The 21,759-nt window shown below is 38.4% G+C and overlaps 2 protein-coding genes across 5 annotated transcripts in view; one reads left to right on the forward strand and one right to left on the reverse strand.

Moving 5' to 3' along the window:
- LOC108998011 (probable LRR receptor-like serine/threonine-protein kinase At1g56140) overlaps positions 1-21,759 on the forward strand; it is a 48,986-nt gene that overhangs the window by 17,902 nt on the left and 9,325 nt on the right. The window contains exons 4-15 of one of the 2 annotated variants that reach the window (XM_018974428.2): positions 7,454-7,525; positions 7,618-7,689; positions 7,994-8,065; positions 8,590-8,661; positions 8,777-8,848; positions 9,055-9,126; positions 9,212-9,283; positions 9,400-9,471; positions 9,836-9,907; positions 9,990-10,055; positions 11,016-11,081; positions 11,184-11,228. In XM_018974428.2, the coding sequence (XP_018829973.1) occupies positions 7,454-7,525; positions 7,618-7,689; positions 7,994-8,065; positions 8,590-8,661; positions 8,777-8,848; positions 9,055-9,126; positions 9,212-9,283; positions 9,400-9,471; positions 9,836-9,907; positions 9,990-10,055; positions 11,016-11,081; positions 11,184-11,228 (825 nt within the window). The remainder of the gene's footprint in view (positions 1-7,453; positions 7,526-7,617; positions 7,690-7,993; positions 8,066-8,589; positions 8,662-8,776; positions 8,849-9,054; positions 9,127-9,211; positions 9,284-9,399; positions 9,472-9,835; positions 9,908-9,989; positions 10,056-11,015; positions 11,082-11,183; positions 11,229-21,759) is intronic. The other variant, XM_018974431.2, reaches the window with a different exon arrangement.
- On the reverse strand, positions 4,874-7,245 carry LOC108998012. 3 transcript variants are annotated; one of them, XM_018974434.2, is made up of 4 exons: positions 6,545-7,242; positions 6,048-6,414; positions 5,427-5,646; positions 4,874-5,148 (listed from the first exon to the last, which is right to left on the reverse strand). In XM_018974434.2, the coding sequence occupies exons 1-3, from the start codon at positions 6,668-6,670 to the stop codon at positions 5,513-5,515; spliced, it is 627 nt and encodes a 208-aa protein (XP_018829979.1). In that variant the 5' UTR covers positions 6,671-7,242; the 3' UTR covers positions 4,874-5,148; positions 5,427-5,512. The 3 variants fall into 3 exon arrangements, with proteins under 3 accessions (XP_018829979.1, XP_018829977.1, XP_018829978.1); XM_018974432.2 differs by having other exon boundaries at positions 5,427-6,414; positions 6,545-7,245; XM_018974433.2 differs by lacking the exon at positions 4,874-5,148 and having other exon boundaries at positions 5,156-6,414; positions 6,545-7,245.

Consider the following 21,759-nt stretch of genomic DNA (forward strand, 5'->3'; position numbering starts at 1 on the left):
TCTCCCTGCACCCTGTCACCCTTCGTCTTCTCATTTAGTTAATCAATGTTGTCTTTTTAATTTTGCTTCTTACCGAAATCTTTCACCATCGTATTCCACTTTTGTCTCCAAGTTGTCTTCTACATTTATTCCTGAAAGTTTATGAAAGGCCGTTGGGGGTCCAAGGTGGAGGGAAGCAATGTAGGAAGGGATTAAAGCACTCCACAAAAATAATACATGGGACCTTGTTGAATTACCTAAAGGGAAAAAAAGCAGTAGGATGTAAGTGGCTGGTCAGAGTGAAGGAATTGAGTGTTTACAACCATTCTCTGCTCCCTGTAACGTAGGGACGAACCACGAATTTTAATACAGATATAAGAAAATAAATTTTATTATTTAAACCTGATACTTGTTCAATGAATAAAAGCTATTAACCTCATGATCAAATAAAAAAATGTCCAAAGCTAATATAATTAAAATCTGTAAAAAAAATTTCAAAACTCAAATTAACAAGTGTATAATTCAAGAAAATTCATATATTAGCAAAAGTTATTATTTATATTCACGTATAGAACTAGGCAAGATTCTAATTTTTTCTTGTTTTTATTATATTTATTAGTTTATAAAGAAGCAAAAATATAGAAAAAAGATATTAGAAAGTTTTCTTTAAAAAAAATTAAATCAATGGGACCTAATGGTAATAGATAGAAAAAAAAGATATTATAAATTTTCTTTTTAATATATATTTTTTTTCAAAACCCCTTGGTGGGGTGGGGTGGGGGTAGGCCCCCCTAGTCGATTGGATTCATCCTTGCTATTGTGCATCATCTTCTGATTCAGATAATCCTAGTGCTACTTGTAAGCTAGACCCATTTTGGGTCTTTGATAATGTAAATCTTCCCATTTCACGATATAAGAAGTTGGATCTTGTACTCAATTTCCTCTTTTTCATTTTGTTACATGCCAAAAGCTTTCACCATCCTATCAGTATCCACTTTTATTTCCAAATTGTCTTCTATAGTTATCCCCCAATGCTTATAAAATGTCCTAGGGGATCCAAGGTGGAGGGAAACAGAACAGGAAGCGATGAAAGCTCTTCGCAAAATTAACACACACAACCTTGTGAATTTCCTCAAGGAAAAAATGGTAGGATGTAAATGGGTATTCATGGTAAAGCATAAGGCTGATGGATGTGTGGAGAGAAGGCTAAATTGGTGTCGAAAGGTTTTAGCAGTTTGATGTGAAGAATTTCCTTTGCTGGGATCTAGAGGAAGAAGTATAAAGGAGCTTCCGCTGGTCCTCAATTATTGTCAGCCATGTGTAAGCTAAATAAGGTCCTGTATGGGCCAAAAAGTCTCTTAAGGCATCGTTTGAGAGGTTTTCCCTAGCAATATAATGATGTGGTCGTAAACAAGGTTAGGCTGATCGTACACTGTTCGTGTGGGCTACCAACCATATGGGCAAGGTTACTGCTATGACTGTTTGTGTGTGACATAGTGTTGACAAGGAATGATGATGAGGTTTTTCAAAGGCTAAATAAATATCTGGCTAGTGAGTTTGAGATAAAAGACTTGGGATGTCTGAAGTATTTTCTGTGTATGATGGCAAGATTGAATTCGAGACGTGGTATTTTTGGCTCCCAGAGAAATTGTCTCTGATCTACTCAAGAAAACAGGGATGCTCCATTTTAAGGCAGTTGACAACCCTGTAGAACAAAATAAAAGGTTATAAGAAGTTGACGGGAATATAATGGATGATGGCAGATACCAAAGATTGGTTGGAAGGTAATTCAGCTATATCATACTGGTCCAGACATCGCCTAGACGGTGAGTGCGGTGAGTCAGTTTATGCGCTTGCCAAAGGACCTCGTATGGAAGTGGTCACTATATGAAATCTTCACATGGTAAAAGTTTGTTATTCTCACTTAGTCACAAAAAATGATCAATTGAAGACAGAATCATATCCATATGTAGATTGGACTGGATCATTTACAGATTGGAGATAACCTCAGGTTATTTTATATTTGTGGAAGATTATTTGGTATCTAATGTGAAGACAGAAGAACAACTTGAAGATATCTTAACAACTTGAGTATCTAGTGTCAAAATAAGTCTGAATTCTGTTTGAATGGCCGAATCAATTGGCCTTGTGATCTCGGTTTATTATATAAACTGAACAAGAGTTCTATACATGGAAAGAAATAAGTATATACTAATTCTATCCCTATACAATCTGTCAAATATTATGCTATTGTACAGAATAGTAAATCAAGGAAATAAATAAAGAAACAAATATGGACAGCTAAGCTGTCCATTGACAACCCCCCAAAATTGATGCAAGTTGATCAACAAGCATCAATTTGCTACTTAAGAAGTAATATCGATGACGAGTGAGAGCCTTGGTGAAGATATCAGCAATTTGTAGTTCAGTGAAAATATGGGGAAGAGTGATAACATGAGCTTCAAAGGTTTCACGGATAGAGTGACAGTCAACTTCAATATGCTTTGTGCGCTCATGATAGACAAGATTGGCTGTGATCCGAATAGCACTTGTATTATCGGTATGTAAAGGTGTAGGATCGGTCTCAGAGAAGTCTAACTCAACAAGCAAACCTCGAAACCAAATAATTTCGGAACAAGCAAGAGATATTGATGGGTACTCAGATTTTGTAGATGACTTAGAAACTCTATCTTGCTTCTTACTCTTCTAGGAGATCAATGCATCACCTAAGAACACGCACCAACCAGTGATGAAGCGATGTGTATCAGCACAACCAGCCCAATCAGCATCGCAATAAGTAGCAAAACGAGGAGAATTGCCTGCTAGAAATAATAGGCCATGGGCAGAAGTGCCTTGAACATAGCGGAGGATTCTACGGACAACAGCCAAATGAAGATGACGAGGGGTTTGAAGAAACTGGCTAACTTGCTATACAGCAAAAGAAATGTCCGGTCTAGTAATGGTGAGATAGACAAGACTACCTCCCAACTTTTGGTATAAACTGGGATCATCAAGTAAGTCACCCTCCTCTTTGCGAAACTTGACGTTTAATTCCATGGGAGTATCGATAGAAGTAGCCTCCTGTAGTCCAGCGGTAGCCACCAAGTCACTAGCATACTTATGTTGATTGAGTGAAATACTAGAAGGACTACGATTCACCTCAAGATCAAGAAAATATGTGAGAGACCCAAGTTCTTCCATATGAAAAGATTCGGAGAGATGAGTCTTGAGCTGGACAAGTAAAGCAAAATGGGAACCAATGATCACAATATCATCAACATAAACCAAAAGAACACAATACCCGTGTCTGATTTTTGAAGAAACAATGAAGTGTTGTACTTGCTCTGCTTAAATGAAAATTGTACTAAAGTGGTGCGAAATTTATCGAACCAGGCCCTCGGAGTTTGTTTGAGACCATAAAGAGAGCGACGAAGTTTACACACATGTGAGGTCGGAGAGGGAAACAATCCCAGGGGTGGCTTCATATAAATACATTCTTTAAGATCCCCATGAAGAAAAACATTGTTGACATCCATTTGATGTAGTGGCCAATCATTGGAAGCAACAAGAGCTAGAATCGTATGAACAATGGTCATCTTAGCCACAGGATCAAAGGTCTCTTCATAATTGACACCATCTTCCTGATTATTCCCAAGTGCAACAAGCAGAACTTTATAACGATCCAAACTCCCATCAGATCGAATCTTGACGGAGTAAACCCATTTGCAACCCAGGGGAACTATGGTGGAAGGACAAAGCACAATGTCCCAAGTGTGATTGGCTTCTAAAGCTGCAATTTCTTCTTGCATAGCTTGTCGCCAACAATCATGCTTGACAACATGTGAGTAGCATGTGGGAATATCAAAATTGGATAATGCAGCAATAAGAGCTAAAATAGAGTGGCCAGAAGAAAACTCATACCTATTCGGACGTACAGACACTCGAGGAGAGCGACGTACCAAGGGCTCTGGAGGTGCTGCAATTGACTAGTTTTGGAGCATGGTAGGATCATATATCGGTTGAACCACTAGAAGAGATTGTGGGCGGGAGCGTCTCGTATACACAATACCTGGTTTAAAGCGAGAGCTGACTTGATAAAAATCTGAGAATTGCTGCTTAAAGGAGGGGAGGACCACAGTAGAAGAAGAGGGCACAGAGGACACATGAAAGAAATGTTGATTTAAAAAAAAAATAACATTCCTAGAAATGTGTGTACGATGTAAAGTAGGATCATAGCAAACAAATCCCTTTTGACACATTATATCCCAAGAGTGCACATCTAACAGATTGAGTAGATAATTTATGTCGCTCATGAGGAGGTAAATAGACAAAACATACACAACTAAAGATACGAAGATTATCATAACTAGGCTGTTTATCAAACAAACGGAAATAGGGAGACTCCATGTGTAAGACTTGGGAAGGTAAACGATTAATCAAGTGAGTAGCAATTTTCAGAGCCTCAACCCAGAACATGGATGGAACAGAGGATTCTAACAAGAGAGTACGTACCACATCAAGAAGATGATGATTTTTGCATTCGGCTACTCCATTCTGTTGGGGAGTAGCGGGACATGAACGTTGATGAATAATACCTTTAGAAGCTAAGAATGCCTAAAACTCAGTAGATAAATATTCACCACCAGAATATGTGCGTAATGTCTTAATAGTCGTAGAAAATTGATTGTAAACATACGCTAAAAACTCAGTGAAAGTATGAAAAACCTCAGATTTAAAGCGAAGAAAATAAACTCAAGTGAATCTGCTATGATCATCAATGAAAGTCACATAATATTTAAATTTTTCATGTGAACTAACCGGGGAAGGTTCCCAAACATCACTATGGATAAGATCAAAGCAGTGAGAAACTCTACTAGCATGCAAAGGAAATGGAAGAGTTTTGCTTTTACCAAGTTTACAAGAATCACACTCAAGAGATAAAGAAGAACGTTCTTTATTACCAAGAAAACCAGAGTGCAATACATGAGGTAAGATCTAAGTATTGGGATGGCCTAAACGACGATGCCACACCATACCTCAAATCAGGAACATTATTACAAGCAAAAGACTAATAGAAGAAATTGGAGAAAGTGCTGGAACAGGTAAAAATAGTGGAAACAAGCGCCCCACTTTAGGTCCCTTTGCGATCGGCTCCCCCGTTACCTGGTCCTGCACAACACAACCATCACCAAAAAAATTAACAGCACAATTGTTATCAACTAATTGACCAATAGAAATAAGGTTCATGGAAAGCTCAGTGGCAAGAAACACATCAGTAAATTTAGAAGATGCATCTCCGACAGTAGCTATTGGCAAAGAACTGCCATTGGCAGTCTAAATGGAAGATTGACCAGCATAGGGCCAAACATGACACAGAGCGGTGGAAGTATTCGTCATGTGATTAGAAGCCCCCAAGTCTACGTACCAGAGGTTAGTAGAATTTTTACCTTGGAACCCCATTGCAGATAATGCCGAAATTAGCATCTGTTGTACCATTTCTGGTGTGCAGTAATTTGTTGCAGGAGGTGCAAGATTAATGGAAGCACTTGAGGAAGAGCCATGTGCTATAGAAGTCGCTGCGGGAGGAACAATAACAGAAGTCTAAAATGCTTAGGCTTGACGATTCTGGGGGCGGATACAACATTCTTTGACAATGTGACCCTTTTCCTGCAATAGGAACAATATTTCTTAGGACAATTGGAAGCAATACGCCTATATTCCTTGCAGCAGAAACATTACAAATTTTTAGAATTCATAGGTGATCCCCATCCTTGGGCAGCATAAGCCACAGTTGCCGTCCCGGAATTTCCATGAGATTGCTCCAGAGTAGCTTGAGTACTAAGACGTTGTTCTTCGTAAAGTAAATCACCAAAACAAATATCAAGAGAGGGAGCGAACAAATTCAAATTCTAGGCATAGTTTCTTAAGAAATTGATCACGCCGGCTAGTCTCATGAAGAGTCTGAATAGTCGAAAGAGCGGCAACAAGAACATCCATTGTAACGAAATCAGTATATTCATGCCAAAGAGTAAACAATGCCAAATAGTAGTCTTGGATGGAAATACTACCATGTTGAAATATGGCAATCGCATGTTCTAACTGAAAGCGACGAGCATCATTAGCTTGATGATAAACCTTCTTCAAATAATTCCACATGGATTGAGCGGAGCGATGAGCTCGCAAGTTGGTAACAATATGTGGCTCCATCGAGCGAAGAAGCAAAGACAAAATCTTAGCATCAAGTACAACCCATGAAGGAGAAGTCTCGAGATCTTTGGATTTCTCAGTAGTGGATTTTGGGGCAACATTCGTGCCATCAATATGACTCCAAAGATCTTTTCCCTTGAGGAAAAGTTCAAACTGAAATACCCAAGTAGAGTAGTTTGTGCCCGTAAACTTGACACAGGTGCAGAGTTCATCACAAATAAATAAATTCTGACATAAAGCAAATCAAAGATAAACCAAGAGATACCCATAAAGAAGTGCCGAAATTATCACAAAGTAAAATGGCCGAAAAATTACCAGAGACAAAAAAATGCCAAAATTACGAAGAGAGAAAAATGACCAGAAAGGACAAGCTGCATCTGCGATAAATCGAAGGCACAAAATGTCGAGATGCCCTCCAGAAGGATGCAGCTGCCGAGATGGAAACAGAAGCTGCCGAAAAACTATGCAAACCAGGAACAGACATGTCGAGGGGCCCACCAGAAGAGTACTGCTGCCGAGACCTGAACAGAGGCTGCCGAAAAACTCAAACCTGGAACAAACGGTGCCGATAACACCAACCCAAAAACAACAGACCGAAAAACAAGAGAGCTTTCACACGAAACAGCAAGTAGATCATGTTGGGTCACCGAGAAAAATCTAGAAGACGCTGATACACGAAACCTAGAAGAGAAAAAAATTCACACGGGCGACCACCAAACCGAGAGAAAAAAAATTCAAGCGGCTCTTGATACCATTTCAAAATAAGTCAGAATTTTGTTTGAATGACTGAACCAATTGACCTTGTGATCTCGGTTTATCATATAAACTGTACAAGAGTTCTATACATGGAAAGAAATAAGTATATGCTAATTCTATCCCTATACAATCTGTCAAATATTATGCTGATTGTACAGAAGAGTAAATCAAGGAAATAAATAAAGAAACAAATATGGACAGCAAAGCTGTCCATTGACATCTAGTAGTGTCTTCACACAGCTTTATGCAAGTTGAGAGATATCTTTGCCTCAGCTTGAGCGGGGCAGTGTTGACATATTTGATATTTTCTATTATTAAGGGCATATGTGTATTTATAATGTCTTTTTTTTTTGAGTATGTATTTATAATGTCTTGGGACAATAATAAACAATAGGCTACGATTTTTGGGTTCTTTTTCCTGACAACCATATTTCTATTCCTCTTACACTTTCTATCATTAGATTTTGTTGTTACTCAGCTAAATATACTAATATTCCTCCATATACGACAGGGATTTACGCCAAAATTATTTGACAGGTAACCTGTCTGCATCCATTGGCAATCTAACTCGCATGCAATACCTGTAAGCCCCATCCCAATTTTTATCAAAACCCTGTTACATAGTGCATCTAATATGGGTTAACCTTTTGCCTTTTCTCCTCTTCAATAAATTAGGAGTCTTGGCATTAATGCATTATCAGGGGAGCTTCCAAAGGAGCTTGGGAATCTTTCTGATTTATTATCATTGTAAGTTATCATAATTTTTCATTTCGTACGCCATCTATGTGCATCTTGGTTTTGCTGCTCTCTTTTACAGATGTTAATTGTCTTTTTAAATGCTGTCCTTTCTTCTCAATGCCTTTATTTTTAGAAAGTAATAGGTTTGACAAAGGGTACACACAAAAATGGAAATTTTGTACTAATCCATATTCAAGTTTATGTCTGTTCTGTTGCTTTCTGCATCTTCTATACCTGATCTTGATGATGTTAGTCTTGGGAATCAAGTCTTTGGCTTATTATTTATCTACTGTTTTACTTGTGAAATTTGCAGCGGTTTTGGGTCGAATAACTTCTCTGGTTCTTTGCCATCTGAGCTTGGGAATTTAGTGAAATTACAGCAAATGTAAGTACAATTCCAACTTTCCATCTTCAGTGTAAGTTCTGCAAATCCATTTGATTGCATCTTGTAGCTGCGCCAATGACTTTAGAAATGGTTCTGATAAAGCTTCTGCAAGTATCAATATTGTGTGGCTCCAGATTATTAGAGCTATCTGACAATAAATCTTATGACAGTGATATTTCATGATATTGCATGTGCAAGACCATATGTGCAAAAAGTAAAAATGATGTTTCTTATTCACATTCTTGAGTAAATTAGCAGTGTCAGTAAGGATGTAGAGATGACACAAGTATTGAAGAGAGTTGATAACTGCAATTGCATTTATTTGATATTTAATTCTAGGAGCCGACAATGAGTGATTTTGATATTTTTTCTCTTAAAGAGTGCGCAACTTGAAGGGGATCTAATGATGACTTGACAACTGTCTTTCCCTAGTTGAATTCCTTAACTGTTATAATGAAATTTTCACAATCTGAGGATTGTATATCAAATATCAGTAGATTCACTCGAGTTGTTTACTCTGACAGCTACTTTGATAGCTCTGGAGTTAGTGGTGAGATTCCCTCCACATTTGCTAAATTACAGAACCTCCACACAGTGTAAGAACTAGCTGACTACTACTTTTCCTACTTCAAATCTTACTAGAATACATATACATGATAAATAAAACAAAATCTACTAAAATTGCTTGAGGAAATACATTTTTGTTCACAGTTGGGCATCAGACAATGAACTCACCGGCAGCATACCTGATTTCATAGCGACTTGGTCAAAGCTTACTTCCTTGTAAGACAATATTCCTAGCCCTTTCGTTTCTGTTCTGATCATTCATGATCAATGAGGCTCAAGGTTTTGTTATGCTACAAAGTCAATATGAAGCACTGTTGTTATGAGTTTATGATTGATAAAACTTAATGTTTGCTTTGTATATTCTGCATACACAATACATCTGTGCACAATTTATGATTAGCTACAACCAAATGCTTTTGTAGGAGGCTTCAAGGTAACTCTTTCAATGGTCCAATACCCTCAACGTTTTCCAATTTGACTTCTCTTAAAGAGATGTGAGTGTCTATATCTCTTATGTACTTTTTTTTCCTACCTGGCACTTTGCAGACATGTAAGCTAATAATCTTTTGTTTGATATAGGTTAATAAGTGATCTGTCTAATGGGAGTTCTTCACTAGCATTTATAAAGGATATGAAGTCTCTAACTCTCTTGTAAGGCAACACCAAAGCTTATTTGGAATTTCCTATCAATTAATTAATTTATTTGTTTTCTTTCTTTGTTTTGCTTTTCTAGAATATGGTATAACAATATAGTTACAATGTTGCAGAGTGCTGAGGAATAATAACATTTCCGATTCAATTCCATCCAATATAGGAGAATACCAAAATTTGACACAGCTGTAAGTAATATACATTGATTGGCGATTCTTAAGGCACGTGTGTTGCTGGTAATCTGTTAGGTTGCATTTAAATTTGATCCAAAGTAATGGAAGCAGAAACCTCTCCGTTATTTATTAGGTTGGACAAGCCCAACCTGTTAAAAAGTTAAATACTCATCCAATTTTGATATAATTGTCATGTTATTTTTCACTGTTTGTTGCTCATTCGTTCTTGTTGGGATGGTGTGTCAGGCTTAAATTTTGTTGGCTAATCTTTCTTAAAGATTGTGTGTTAATTACTTGTAGATAGCTTTTTATGTCTCACAACTGGGTGATAATTACTTTGTTTATGACTGCTCACAATAAATTATGTTACTTCTTTTAGGGATTTGAGCTTCAACAACATAGCAGGGCAGATTCCAGATTCGCTTTTCAATCTGAGTTCGCTTGCTTACTTGTAATATACGACATTTGCTTAACTGCATATTATACATTCATACTCTTGGTATTAAAGCATGTACTATTGATTTCATTATCAGGTTTCTTGGAAATAATCAGTTAAATGGCACCCTGCCAGCACAAAAGAGAGTGTCTCTTCTTAACATGTAAGTACCTAAGACATTATTTGCATTTCACAACATTATTTTCATTACGATTGATATGGTTCCCTTTTGGTTGATAAAAATGTATTAGGTTTTTCTGAACCATCTGATGTGTGTGTGTGTATATGTGTGTGTGTGTATATATATTTATTTATATATATATATATATATATCTATGTATGTATAGGAACAATTTATATTCATTCATTGTTGAGAGGTAGTACAGACTCCTATTCCTATTAACATATGCTCTCTTAGGTCGGCATTTTGAATAGCCATGGGTAACCACTACTTATATAGTCAGCTATAACAATCAGAATGGAGAAGAGACACGTACAAAGGGTGATCATAAATCTAAGTTTTTGATCTCCATGTAGTAATCTAATTATTACTCTGGATGATTAAATATTTTCTCTTTGCTTTTTGGCATTTCAGTATGTCCAAAAGCAATTTAAGAAAAGAGTGAACTCTGATGACCACTAGATTGATTTGCATGGTCATATCCTAACGACAAATATAAATATGGATTTGAGGCTGCAGACTCATTTCAACTAAAACATTGAAACTCAGTGGGCTTTTCCCTTTTTAGAACTGCTGTCATTACTTATTTGAAATATCAAAAATTTATCTAGCATAAACAAGAGTTGCAATTTGTCCCGGTGGATTTGTCCCAGCCGAACCATCTTTTAAAAAAGAATAAACTTATAAAAAAAGAGTTGCAATTTAAGGAAAAATAGCAGTTTTTTTTTTTTCATTTCCAACAATCAGGCAGCAAAAATTAATTTTAAAGCATTAATGTCACATGTCTAATGACCAGTTTTGGTACTGAACGTGGCATTGTTACTAATTTAATTTTTTTTTTTATTAGTAAGAAGACAATTATATTAATACGAACGAAATAGGCATTGTTACTAATTTAATGGAATGCATTTACCTAACATTCTTGTTATCTTATGCTTGCAGTGATCTGTCTTATAATAATTTAGTTGGAAGCTTTCCTTCTTGGGTCAGCCAAGAAAATATACAACTGTATGTTTACTATTCTTGACATCAGTATGTATTTTTGGGCTTGAATGCCATTTTCCTCATGATGAAGCTGACATTGGGATCTTATGGATTGTACTTATGCAGTAATTTAGTTGCCAACAACTTCACGATTGAAAGTTCAAACAGCAGGTAATATATCTGTTCAATATTTTCTACTTTTATGGATTATCCTTTTTTTTGTTGAGTGTAGATCATCAATACTTCACCCTTTGTGACATTATTTTTCTTCACTAGTATTAAATTATAGATGGGAACCTATTTTGCTGCTACCTAGCATGTGAATCACATATCACGTCTAGTAGAGGGGATGAATTTTTTTTTTTTTTAGTGGGAGCAGACCATCGGTAAGTTAAAGAAAACGGTCAATTGAGTGGAGGCCAAAAAGCTGGCCTATTAAGTATATTTAAGATAGCAAATCTGTCGATCACTTAATCTCTGATCGACTCTTGCTATCACTTTTATATGTCAGAGCAACCCATGCTTAAGATTGTTATGATTGTTTTCTGTTGTTTCTTCCTCTTTGCCAGTGTTATATTTTTTTTTTGATAAGTAAGAAGTTTTATTAATCCACGTAAAAAGGCAATGCCCAAGTACACAGAAAGTATACAAGAAAAAACCTAGTTACAAACTACACGCTACGGAAAATAGCATAAAAGTCATTAAAATTCCCTCCATTCAATACAATAGAAGAAGCCCAAAGCAACAAAATGTGATAGAAAAAGGCCCTAAAACTATCCGGAGAGCATTCCCTATTTTCAAAACATCGACCATTTCTTTCAATCCATGTGCGCCACATTAAACATAGAGGCACCATCTTCCAAACAGCAGCAATGTGGCGGTGGCCCCTAATCCCTCTCCAACATGACAATAAATCCAAGACCCTACTGGGCATAACCCATGCAATACCAAGCCTAGTGAAGATGTCGTCCAATAAAGCCTTGACTACTTCGCAGTGGAGAAGTAGATGGTCTGCTGACTCGCTGCTTTGTTTGCACATAAAGCACCAATCGGTTAAGTAGAGGCCTCGCTTTTTCAGTTTATCAATAGTCAATATCTTCCCATGGGATGCCAACCAGCCGAAAAAGACAACTTTAAGGGGTGCATTGCTCCTCCAAATGCTCTTCCAAGGAAAGGCATTGGTGGGATAAACCGTCAAAAACTTGTAATAAGAGTGGACTGAAAATTTCTTGTTCCCGGTGTGTGTCCATATTAGTCCGTCTTCCCTACCTGCTTGTACTTTCAACGCGTATAAAACATTGTAGAAATCAACAATGTCATTCACCTCCCAGTCCTGTACAGCTCTAGAAAAACTCACGGACCAATGAAGAGAATTAGTGGAAATGCTCATATTATCAGCCACAGAAGCATCCTTGTCTGACGCAATCCTCTTTGCCAGTGTTATATTCATGTGTTACCGAGTAACATTATTTATATTTCAATGCAAATAAATGAGGAATACTCAAACATTTGCACATATATCTTCAGATTGTTAAAAACTTAGATCTGTTGAGGAGACTCAGTCACCGGCACCAACACCTCTGTAGTCATCAGTTACCAAAATATGTAATTTAAAGAATTCATTTTAGAATTAGAATGCCTATCCTAGCTGTGTGTAATCTATGCTCTCTTGATAGAGGACATTGAGTACAAATCTAGAGTAATTAGCAGATGTGATACCTAGGAGAGCAAATGGGACCATCAAAAGCAGTTGAGTACATGGAAAAGGGACATTCTGACTAGCATAAACTGAAAGAAGGTTAAAAAAGAAAGAAAGAAAGAAAGAGACAAGTTATGTACAAAATTACTTCTGGTTTGGCTTGTTAGGATAGGAATATTGGTTTCTTAAAGGACTAGTGGGGAGGATGGGTGTTTTGTAGAAGTTACTAGTTGATGTGAAGGTGTTTGACTTTGTGTCAGAGGGTGCTGATGCTATTCGCATCGTGCAAAGGATCCGAAAGGTGGTGCAGGAGATTTTTGCTGGCACAACCATGGTGGCTTGGCTAGCAATCACGGTGGATGCGTGCACTTTGTTGGTGGGAGGTAAAGAATTCTTCAAGACATTCCATGAATGGAGTAGATCATATTTAGCTCAATGATAACGGGCCTTCATTGCCATCCCGGAAGGATTGGAAGAAAATCATGAACACTAGTTCAATTGAGCACAATGGTAGAACCAAAGCAATAGGGGCTGCACAAAATGATTTCTAAGTTCTTCCAAAGAGCACTCCCTATCTTCAAAGCACCTATCATTTCTTTCCATCCAGATACACACTACATAATGCACAAATGAATCATTCTCCAAACCATAGCCACCTGAGAACAACCATGAAGACCATTCTAGCAAGCTAAGAGATCCACCACCCTCAAAGGCCCCAAGCAATTCCGAATCTGCTGAAAATCTCATCCCATAATGCCCTTGCCACCTCACAATGCAATAATAGATGATCCACGGATTCACCATTCTTCTTACACATGTAGCACCAATCCATGACAATAAGATCATGCTTCCTCAAATTGTCAATAGTCAATATTTTCCGAAGAGAGACAGTCCAAATGAAGAAAACAACTTTGGAAGGCACCCTACACTTCCAAAGAAAATAAATAAGACGCTGAGATGACAAGACCTTGTAGAAAGATCAAACAGAAAACGTTTTGCTCCCATCGAACCTCCAAAGCATTCTATCCCATTCATTACTACCAAAACTCGTGGTATATAAGATCTTCAGAGTTTATTGGATGAAGAAATTTGGTTCCACCATGTTTATACGATGTGGAAATGGGGAAGCTACGGTCGTACAAGGAAGTTTGGAGGTGTTGAGATGCTTTGTGATGTCCAGCTTCCGTAATAGGGGCGTGCAACAGGAGGATTTTTGTCGAGGAAGAAGTGACCATTGGGACTAGTAAGATGCATCTCTTGTGATCCACTTCGTGTTGCAGTTGTGTGGTCTCTAGAATTCCTTGTCATAAAAAAATCATCTCCTAGTAAAAACACGTGGACGTTTTTAACGTCGACTAGTCTACGAAAAGGGTAAAAATTAGGCCACAAGCATGATTGACCCAATTACTCTTAATGGGCATGATAAATTCTTGGGCCAAGCTATTGTTAACAGACCCAAACTCGTTGATAAGGGAAAGGTAAAAATAAGATTGGGGCAGGCTTTAGATAGATAACCCAGCAGGTATGATGGGTTAAGGGGAGTGTTAGGCAATTGGTATTTGAAGTCGGTTCTTCTTCCTATGGTTTTCAGGCAATCACATCGGTGAGTGTTTCAGCTTTAGATCTGTGTAGCGCATGATTATATGCCGTCGCCGGTATCCAAAGGTGGTGAAGGAAATACAAAGGGATTGAAGGGGGTCTATGTGTTGGGCTCTTCTTCAGGTCCTAACCATAAAAACTCACCGGCAATCACTATGTTCTTGCTCTAAACCACACAGAGCAGTATGCTGGCCAGTAATGGTGATCTGAATCACTGGTCGTCATTAGTATCATCATCGGTAGAGGTGTTTTTGGCAGGAGTTTCCTCCTTTTATCTTAGGACCATTGTACAAGGTCTGTTGATGAAGATGAGGTGATTAAACATGACTTTGTACAACTTGTGGGAGGTGATGGGATGGCAAATGAAATTGAACATGGGGTTTTGGTTCTCTCCACTGCACAGTAGAGTCTGGAGGAAGGGTCACAATGCATTGAGGGAGGGCTATTTGAGCTGTTGGAGCTGCCAATGGTGTCTTGTGATGAAGTATGCCTTGGGCATGATACACTAGTTGGATCCTACTTTGGAGGAGCCTGTACCTATAATTTCTCTGCAATCGGGCAATGATATTGTAGTCTCGTCTTTGGATTGAGTAATAAGAAAGGTAAAGGAGATGCAAGAATGTGCACTGTGTAGGGATTTCTTGTGTTGGATTTGGGAATCAATTCATGGCATGACTCCCGGCCATTAAGGCAAGACATCTCCATATAAGAAAAGGCAGGTTCAAAAAGAAACAGTGAGCTAAAGCCACTGACCCGGTCTCTCACTTATGATGTGAATGAAGGGAATTCAAGTCGAGGCAAATCGAAAGGGAGGGCAACGTCAACTGTATTATGAAGCCTTAGATTCTATCCTCAAATGTCCAGGGGCTGAACGAGGTCCATATATGCCTCCGGATTAGAAAACTACTTCGCCTTTGAAAGGTTGATATTGTATGATTGTAGAAAACGAAAATGGAAGTTATTTCCATAAATATGGTTTGGATTTTTGGGGTTGTCCATAAATAGATTGGTCATATATTACCTCCAATGGGGCTTCGGATGGAGTTCTAGTGATGTGGGACAAAAGATGGTGGAGAAAGTCGAGGAGTGCATTGGGGAATATATGATGGCTTGCACCTTTAAAATTGAGGGAGATGCTTTCATGTGGGCTTTTGCCAATATTTAGTAGACATTTTGTGGCACTCCCAACTCCCGCTTGGGATTTGACGGTGACTGAAACTCCGGGATATGCAACACAAGGCTACATACCCTTCGTACATGACAGATAAGATGCAATGCACCTATGTATACTAGCAGTATGCAATAAATCATAGCGGAATAAGTCATTTAAAAGTTGTACCAGAATAAACTAATATCCCAACTTCTTCATTCATAGCTTTACAACACACTTCTTAGTAATGGAGTATCAAGCTCCTTGTTTACACTTTAACATAATAAGTATTGTCTAAAAAAGCCTTAACAAAGAAATCATTAAAGCATCTTTCTAATCTCAGTTATCTCCAAGTAGGTCATGACTAGATCCATTCTTTCTCCGAGTTGAGCACATCCATGGCCTTGATCATCATCATGACTTGCTACTCCTGGTCCTGTCACAACTTCTAACATTCTGGGTGGGGAATGGTAGTAGAAACTACCACAATGAGATTTCGAGAAATCTCAGCACGTAAATACACAACATACAATAGTTAACACAAACATATAAGAGGTATATCATGAAATGTGTGCATGGACATGTACTTGATATATGACTTGACCAGAACTTGGCTTATGCGCTTGACCATTTTCAAAAAACCTGTAACAGAGACTAACATTTTTGGAAAACTTCTTTGACTTTCTTTTTCATGTTGATCTTAATCAGAACTTGTCATATCAGAGCATGTCACAAGATTTTCATCGAGTGATCCCTTATCATATCACGAGATTTTCATTAAGTGATCCTTAACATATCACGAGATTTTCATCAAGTGATCCATAACATATGAGCTCTTATTCTTGTTCAGAGGGTGGACACAACACAGTTCACCTTTGCACCACGAGTTCCTGCTAGTTACCGCACCATCAACGGTCCGTACACCGTGATGAATACGTCATAAACAGAGATTTCATAATAACTCGACCTTACTTTATCGGGTTATTTGCCTTATGCACCCACTAGCGTTTGGCGCTTCCTCGCACCGGCATTCTTTAGAAAGAATTCATTTGAGGCTCGTTGACGGTTCTTTGTCGACCCAGGAGTTACCACTCCATTCTTAAGCACTGCAAAGTGGACAAAGGAGTTCCAGTAGGACAATCCCCCGTCCTAGAACTTGGGGTCGTGATAAAACTTTTAAACTCTTTTATTTGAAAACACTTTTTGGAAACACTTTTTCCTAAATACATGTGATATGAGACTTAAGACATACGTACTTACACTTGACATATGATATATGAAATGCTGAGCATGAAATAACCAAGCATAACATTTTCAATTCATGGCATGATAACATAAATCACATGAATCATCAAAACACATACTTGGAACTATGAAAAGGTGCCTTGGCCGAAACATGTGAGTACAAAAACATGAACAATCATCACTTAAACATGCTTCAAACTTCAAACATATTGCTTAGAAATCAAAGCATAATGAAACAAGACATAAAATCATGGTATTTGGCCAAAATCCGAAACTTGCAAGACATGGCATAGCCGAGTCATCAAACATCACAAATTAACAACAAAGTTATCCTTAGAACCGAAACATGCTACGGACATTCTTGCCATTTCATTTTACGAATCATACCATTCATGTAATATTCATTTTCAAGGATCATATAAGCATATTCAACAAGCAACAAGAAATAGCAAATAAAGCAAACATAACAATGAAAGGATTTGCACAAATATTTACAAGTATTAACCAAGAGTAAGTTGAGTGTATACTTACAAACTTTTCCTTGCTTACAAAGAGTATATCGAAAATCTTAAAGTGGAAGCTCGGCTTGCGCTGTTCTAACCAACAACTCGGTTTTCACCATTGTAGTATGTTAGGCTCTTGATTCGAATGTGGTGTAGCTAGAGCTTTGGATGTGTAAATGAATGGAGAGGAAAGTAAGAGAATAGGGTGAGAATTTTGTGTAAAGCCTCAAATCAGAAGAAGAATGGGTGTTTTTATACTAAAAATAGCCCAAACTCTCTTTCTTCTTGCTTAAGCTTTTTTGGACCTTAGATTTTTTGGCTATTGCATGTTGTACAAGTGGCATATGGAGGGTCTGCATGTTGGACAAGTGGCGTAGTTGATGCATGTGGGACAAGTGGTGCCTTTTCTGATGCATGTAGGACAAGTGGTGTCTTTTCTGATGCATGTAGGACAAATGATGCATTTTCTGATGCATGTAGGACAAATGACGCCGTTTCTGATGCATGTAGGACAAGTGGCACCTTTTCTGATGCATGTAGGATAAGTGGCGCCTTTTCTGATGCATGTGGGACAAGTGGCGTGGCTCCTTGGAAATTCGAATTATCCCTCATCCTTGCTTTTCCTAGGAAATCTAAGAATACCCTTGCATGGACGCCATGTGTCAAAGCCCCTCCTTTGTCTCTCCTTGGGAAATCCAAAAGATCCTCTACATGAGTGACATGTGGCATGGCATCTTGTCAAAATTCGAAATCCGAAGTGGCTCCTTGGGCATGCTCCCCCATATAGTCCAAATTCAATGAATCTCTAGGGCAAAATTGCTATTTGATAAATCCTAACCCTAGGCTTGAACTTTGTAGACTTGTGCATGCTTGCCAAGTGGCAAAAGACATGTAGGATGTGGGTGCGTGTTCCCCATGCGTCCTTCCCTTTCCCCATACGCCTCTTCCTTTTCCCATGTGTCTTTATCTTTTTCCATGCATGTCCCTTACTCTTCCCTAAGCAAGAAGCTTCTTCTTCCTATGCATGTTCCCTAGGTGACTCCTACTTCCTTACGCTTCTCAACAACTCAAAACATGACATGTGGCAATGTTGTGGCCGAAATCCTAGGGGTACAAGGGTAATTTTCGTGCATTGTCTCTTCCACTCCCTTCTAGAACCTTTTCCTCTATTTATGCATGAATGACAAATGGCAAAATGTCAAAAAATGACTTGGGTGGGCGTGTGGCTTAGGGATCCGAAAGTCTCTTAGTGTTCCAATGTAAATCCTTTAGAAAATCTCACATTTGTCTTCCCTATGCAAAATCTTCTTAGAACTCTTCACTAAGAACAAGTGACATGAGGTGGAGGTCTTGGGGTTACCGAAACCATATCCCCTCATTTTCTCATCCATTTTTACATCTAGGTTCAATGTATCTAGATGTGAGGTGTGCATGTGAGACATGTGGCATGTGGGTAGGTGCAATGGGCGTGTGCCCTAGGTGTGTGCCGAGCCCTACATCCTCCTCCATCTCTTTAGCTTCTTCTAGAAACCTTCAAGCATGTTTGCCAAGTGGCACCAATGTGCTAACCTAGGTGCTTCTTCCCTAGATTCCACTTTTCTATGCAATCTATCTTGGAACTTCAAACTCACGCCAAGTGGCATGGTGTAGGCATATGGGTGGGTTGGCCGAAGAGCTCAAATCTTCCCAAGAAGATCTTCCTTCTACCAATGTCTTGGATATTGTGTGATTGTCATTGTGGGTGGCAAAATGCACAAATCCCCTTTGCCCTTGCCGTCCACCTCAAGTGTGCCCTTCACAAGATTCTTCTAGAATCCTCATAGGCGTGTATGTCCTTCTCTTCCCAAGCAAGATTTTGCCCTTTTCCAAGACAAAACTCTTCACCTTTCATTTGCATGCTTGACACTTGGCCAACTCTTCTAGAAACCGAAACCTACCTTGCTTTTTCAACTTTTTCTTCTAGAAAACAAATGCATACTTAACAAGTGTCACCCTTGCCTTTTCCCAAAGTTCCAAATGAGAAGTGTTTTTCCTAAAATGACCAAAAACTCCTTCTTGAAGCCAAATGGCGCCATCTCCTTGCCTAGAGGATAAACTTGAGCCTTTCAAAGCCAAAGTCCTTAATGGGCCGAGTTTCCTATGGGCCTTTTCTTCTATTTTTCTCTTGTGGTCTTTTTAACTTAGAACTCCAAGATCCAATCCAACAAAAATAGAAAGTGGCCTAAAGAATTCTTCCAACACTTAGCCAATAACCCAAATAAATAAATAAATAAATAATATCTACAAGAATTACGAATGGAATCTTAGCGAAAATCTAGGGTGTCACACATTTGGGTAGTAGTAGATGTTTTCTTTGGGAAGAGATTGACAGTTTGTGCAGTTGGTGGGAAGTGCCTTGGTGTATTGGAGGTAACTTCCATGTTACCTGGTTCCTACACAAGAGATCAGGAGATGATTGTCTTGGTGGATGTTTGGATGTAAAGAGGTTGAGAAGTTTTTTGTGAATAGTGAAGAAATGGAAATGAGATGAAGTTGTATAGCTTTTATGTTTTTTAATTGAAGATTTGAAAAGGTTTTTAAGTGAAATGTTTCTAAGATTTTTCTATGTTTGGGAAAGAATTTGAGAAAAAACTTGAACTATATATGAAAAAGTTCTTACTATAGATGGAAAACTCCTCTTGCCAAACATGGCCTTAGCCCTATAGTGGTGGAGTTCTCTAATTTTATAGGTGAATGGGACCTTATGGATATCCCCCTTTTGGATGGATCTTACACGTTGTCGAACAATCAGGCTTGGTCTAAATTTTTTTTTTATCAGTAAAAGATAGATATTATATATATAAATGAAATAGGCATAGCCCTTGTACACAGGAAATATACATAAGAACTCCTAATTACATTCTAAGGACGATAAATTAAAGACAAGAAATCCTAAACATTATCTCCATGTAATTCAATAGTGGAAAACCAACACATTAAAGTGTGGAGGAAAAAATTCTTCAGCTCAGTCGTAGTGCGTTCCTTATCTTCAAAGCACCGCGCATTCCTTTCCATCAAAATACACCACATTATGCGTAACGGAATCATTTTCCACCCTGCTGCCACTTGATGGCATCCTTGCATCTTGGACCAACAACCCAACAAGTCCACCACCCTCATAGGCATAACCCAAGCAATATCTACCCTTAGGAAGATCTCATCCCATAGCACATTTGTTTCCTCACAATGCAATAAGAGATGATCCACAGATTCTCCATTCTTCTTGCATATGTAGCACTAATCCAACACTACACATCCTTTCTTCCTCAGGTTGTCCGTGGTCAATATCTTCCCAAGAGCAGCACTCCAAACAAAAAAAACTACTTTAGAAGGCACTCGAGACCTCCAAATATTATTCCAGGGGAATGGCGTAATATCAAGTTGTGTTGTCAGGATACTATAAAACGCCTTAACTGTACATAACTTGTGGTTATTAGACCTCCACTTCAAACTATCTCGCTGTGCCAAAGGAATCTCCATGGAATATAGCAAGCTGAAAAATTCTGAGACAATAGGTAATTCCCAATCATGTAAATCCCTGTTAAAAAGAATATTCCATTGATGCGCACCAAAAGAAAATAAATGCACGTCCGCCACTGAAGCCTCCTTGTTCACTGCAATACGATATATAAGGCCGGAAAAACCCTTTCCAAAGCATGGTCTCCACACCACACGTCCCTCCAAAATCTAATTCGAATGCCCTCACCATCTACAAACCGAATTTGGTTTGCAAAACATGGCCATCCCTTCCTGATATACTTCCACAAACCCACCCCATACGCCCCTCTCACTTCCTTAGAGCACCAACCACCCCAAGCGACACCATGTCTAGCGTCAATAATATTCTTCCACAAAGATCCCCCCTCCAACTGATATCTCCAAAGCCATTTTCCCAATAATCCTTTATTAAAAGTTCTCAAGTTACACACACCCAAACCCCCATTTACAAGTGATGCACATACCGTCTTCCATCTAACCAAATGGAATTTCTTCTCCTCCCTCATACCTCCTCATAAGAACGCCCTAAACAGTTTATCTATTCTGTTCACCACCCCTACAGGCAAAGGAAACAAAGATAAAAAATAAGTTGGGAGATTAGTGAGAGTACTCTTGATAAGAGTGAGGCGACCCCCTTTTGATAAATACATCCATTTCCACCCAGCCAACCTTTTTTCTATCTTCTCCACTACCCCCTCCCATATAGCTCTATTCTTAAAAGTTGCTCCCAACGGAAGTCCCAGGTATTTCATAGGGAAATAGGACACCTTACAATCTAGAATACTTGCTAAGCTGATGATATTAGAGACCGCACCCACATGAACCATCTCAGACTTACCCAGATTCACCTTTAATCCTGACACAGCTTCAAATCAAAGTAACAATGCTCGTAAAGTTTGGATCTGGCTTTTATTGGCTTCACAAAATACTAACGTATCATCTACAAATAGGAGGTGTGAAATGATAATA

The sequence above is a fragment of the Juglans regia genome, chromosome 2, assembly GCF_001411555.2.
Source record: "Juglans regia cultivar Chandler chromosome 2, Walnut 2.0, whole genome shotgun sequence".
In the NCBI taxonomy this organism is placed as follows: domain Eukaryota; kingdom Viridiplantae; phylum Streptophyta; class Magnoliopsida; order Fagales; family Juglandaceae; genus Juglans; species Juglans regia.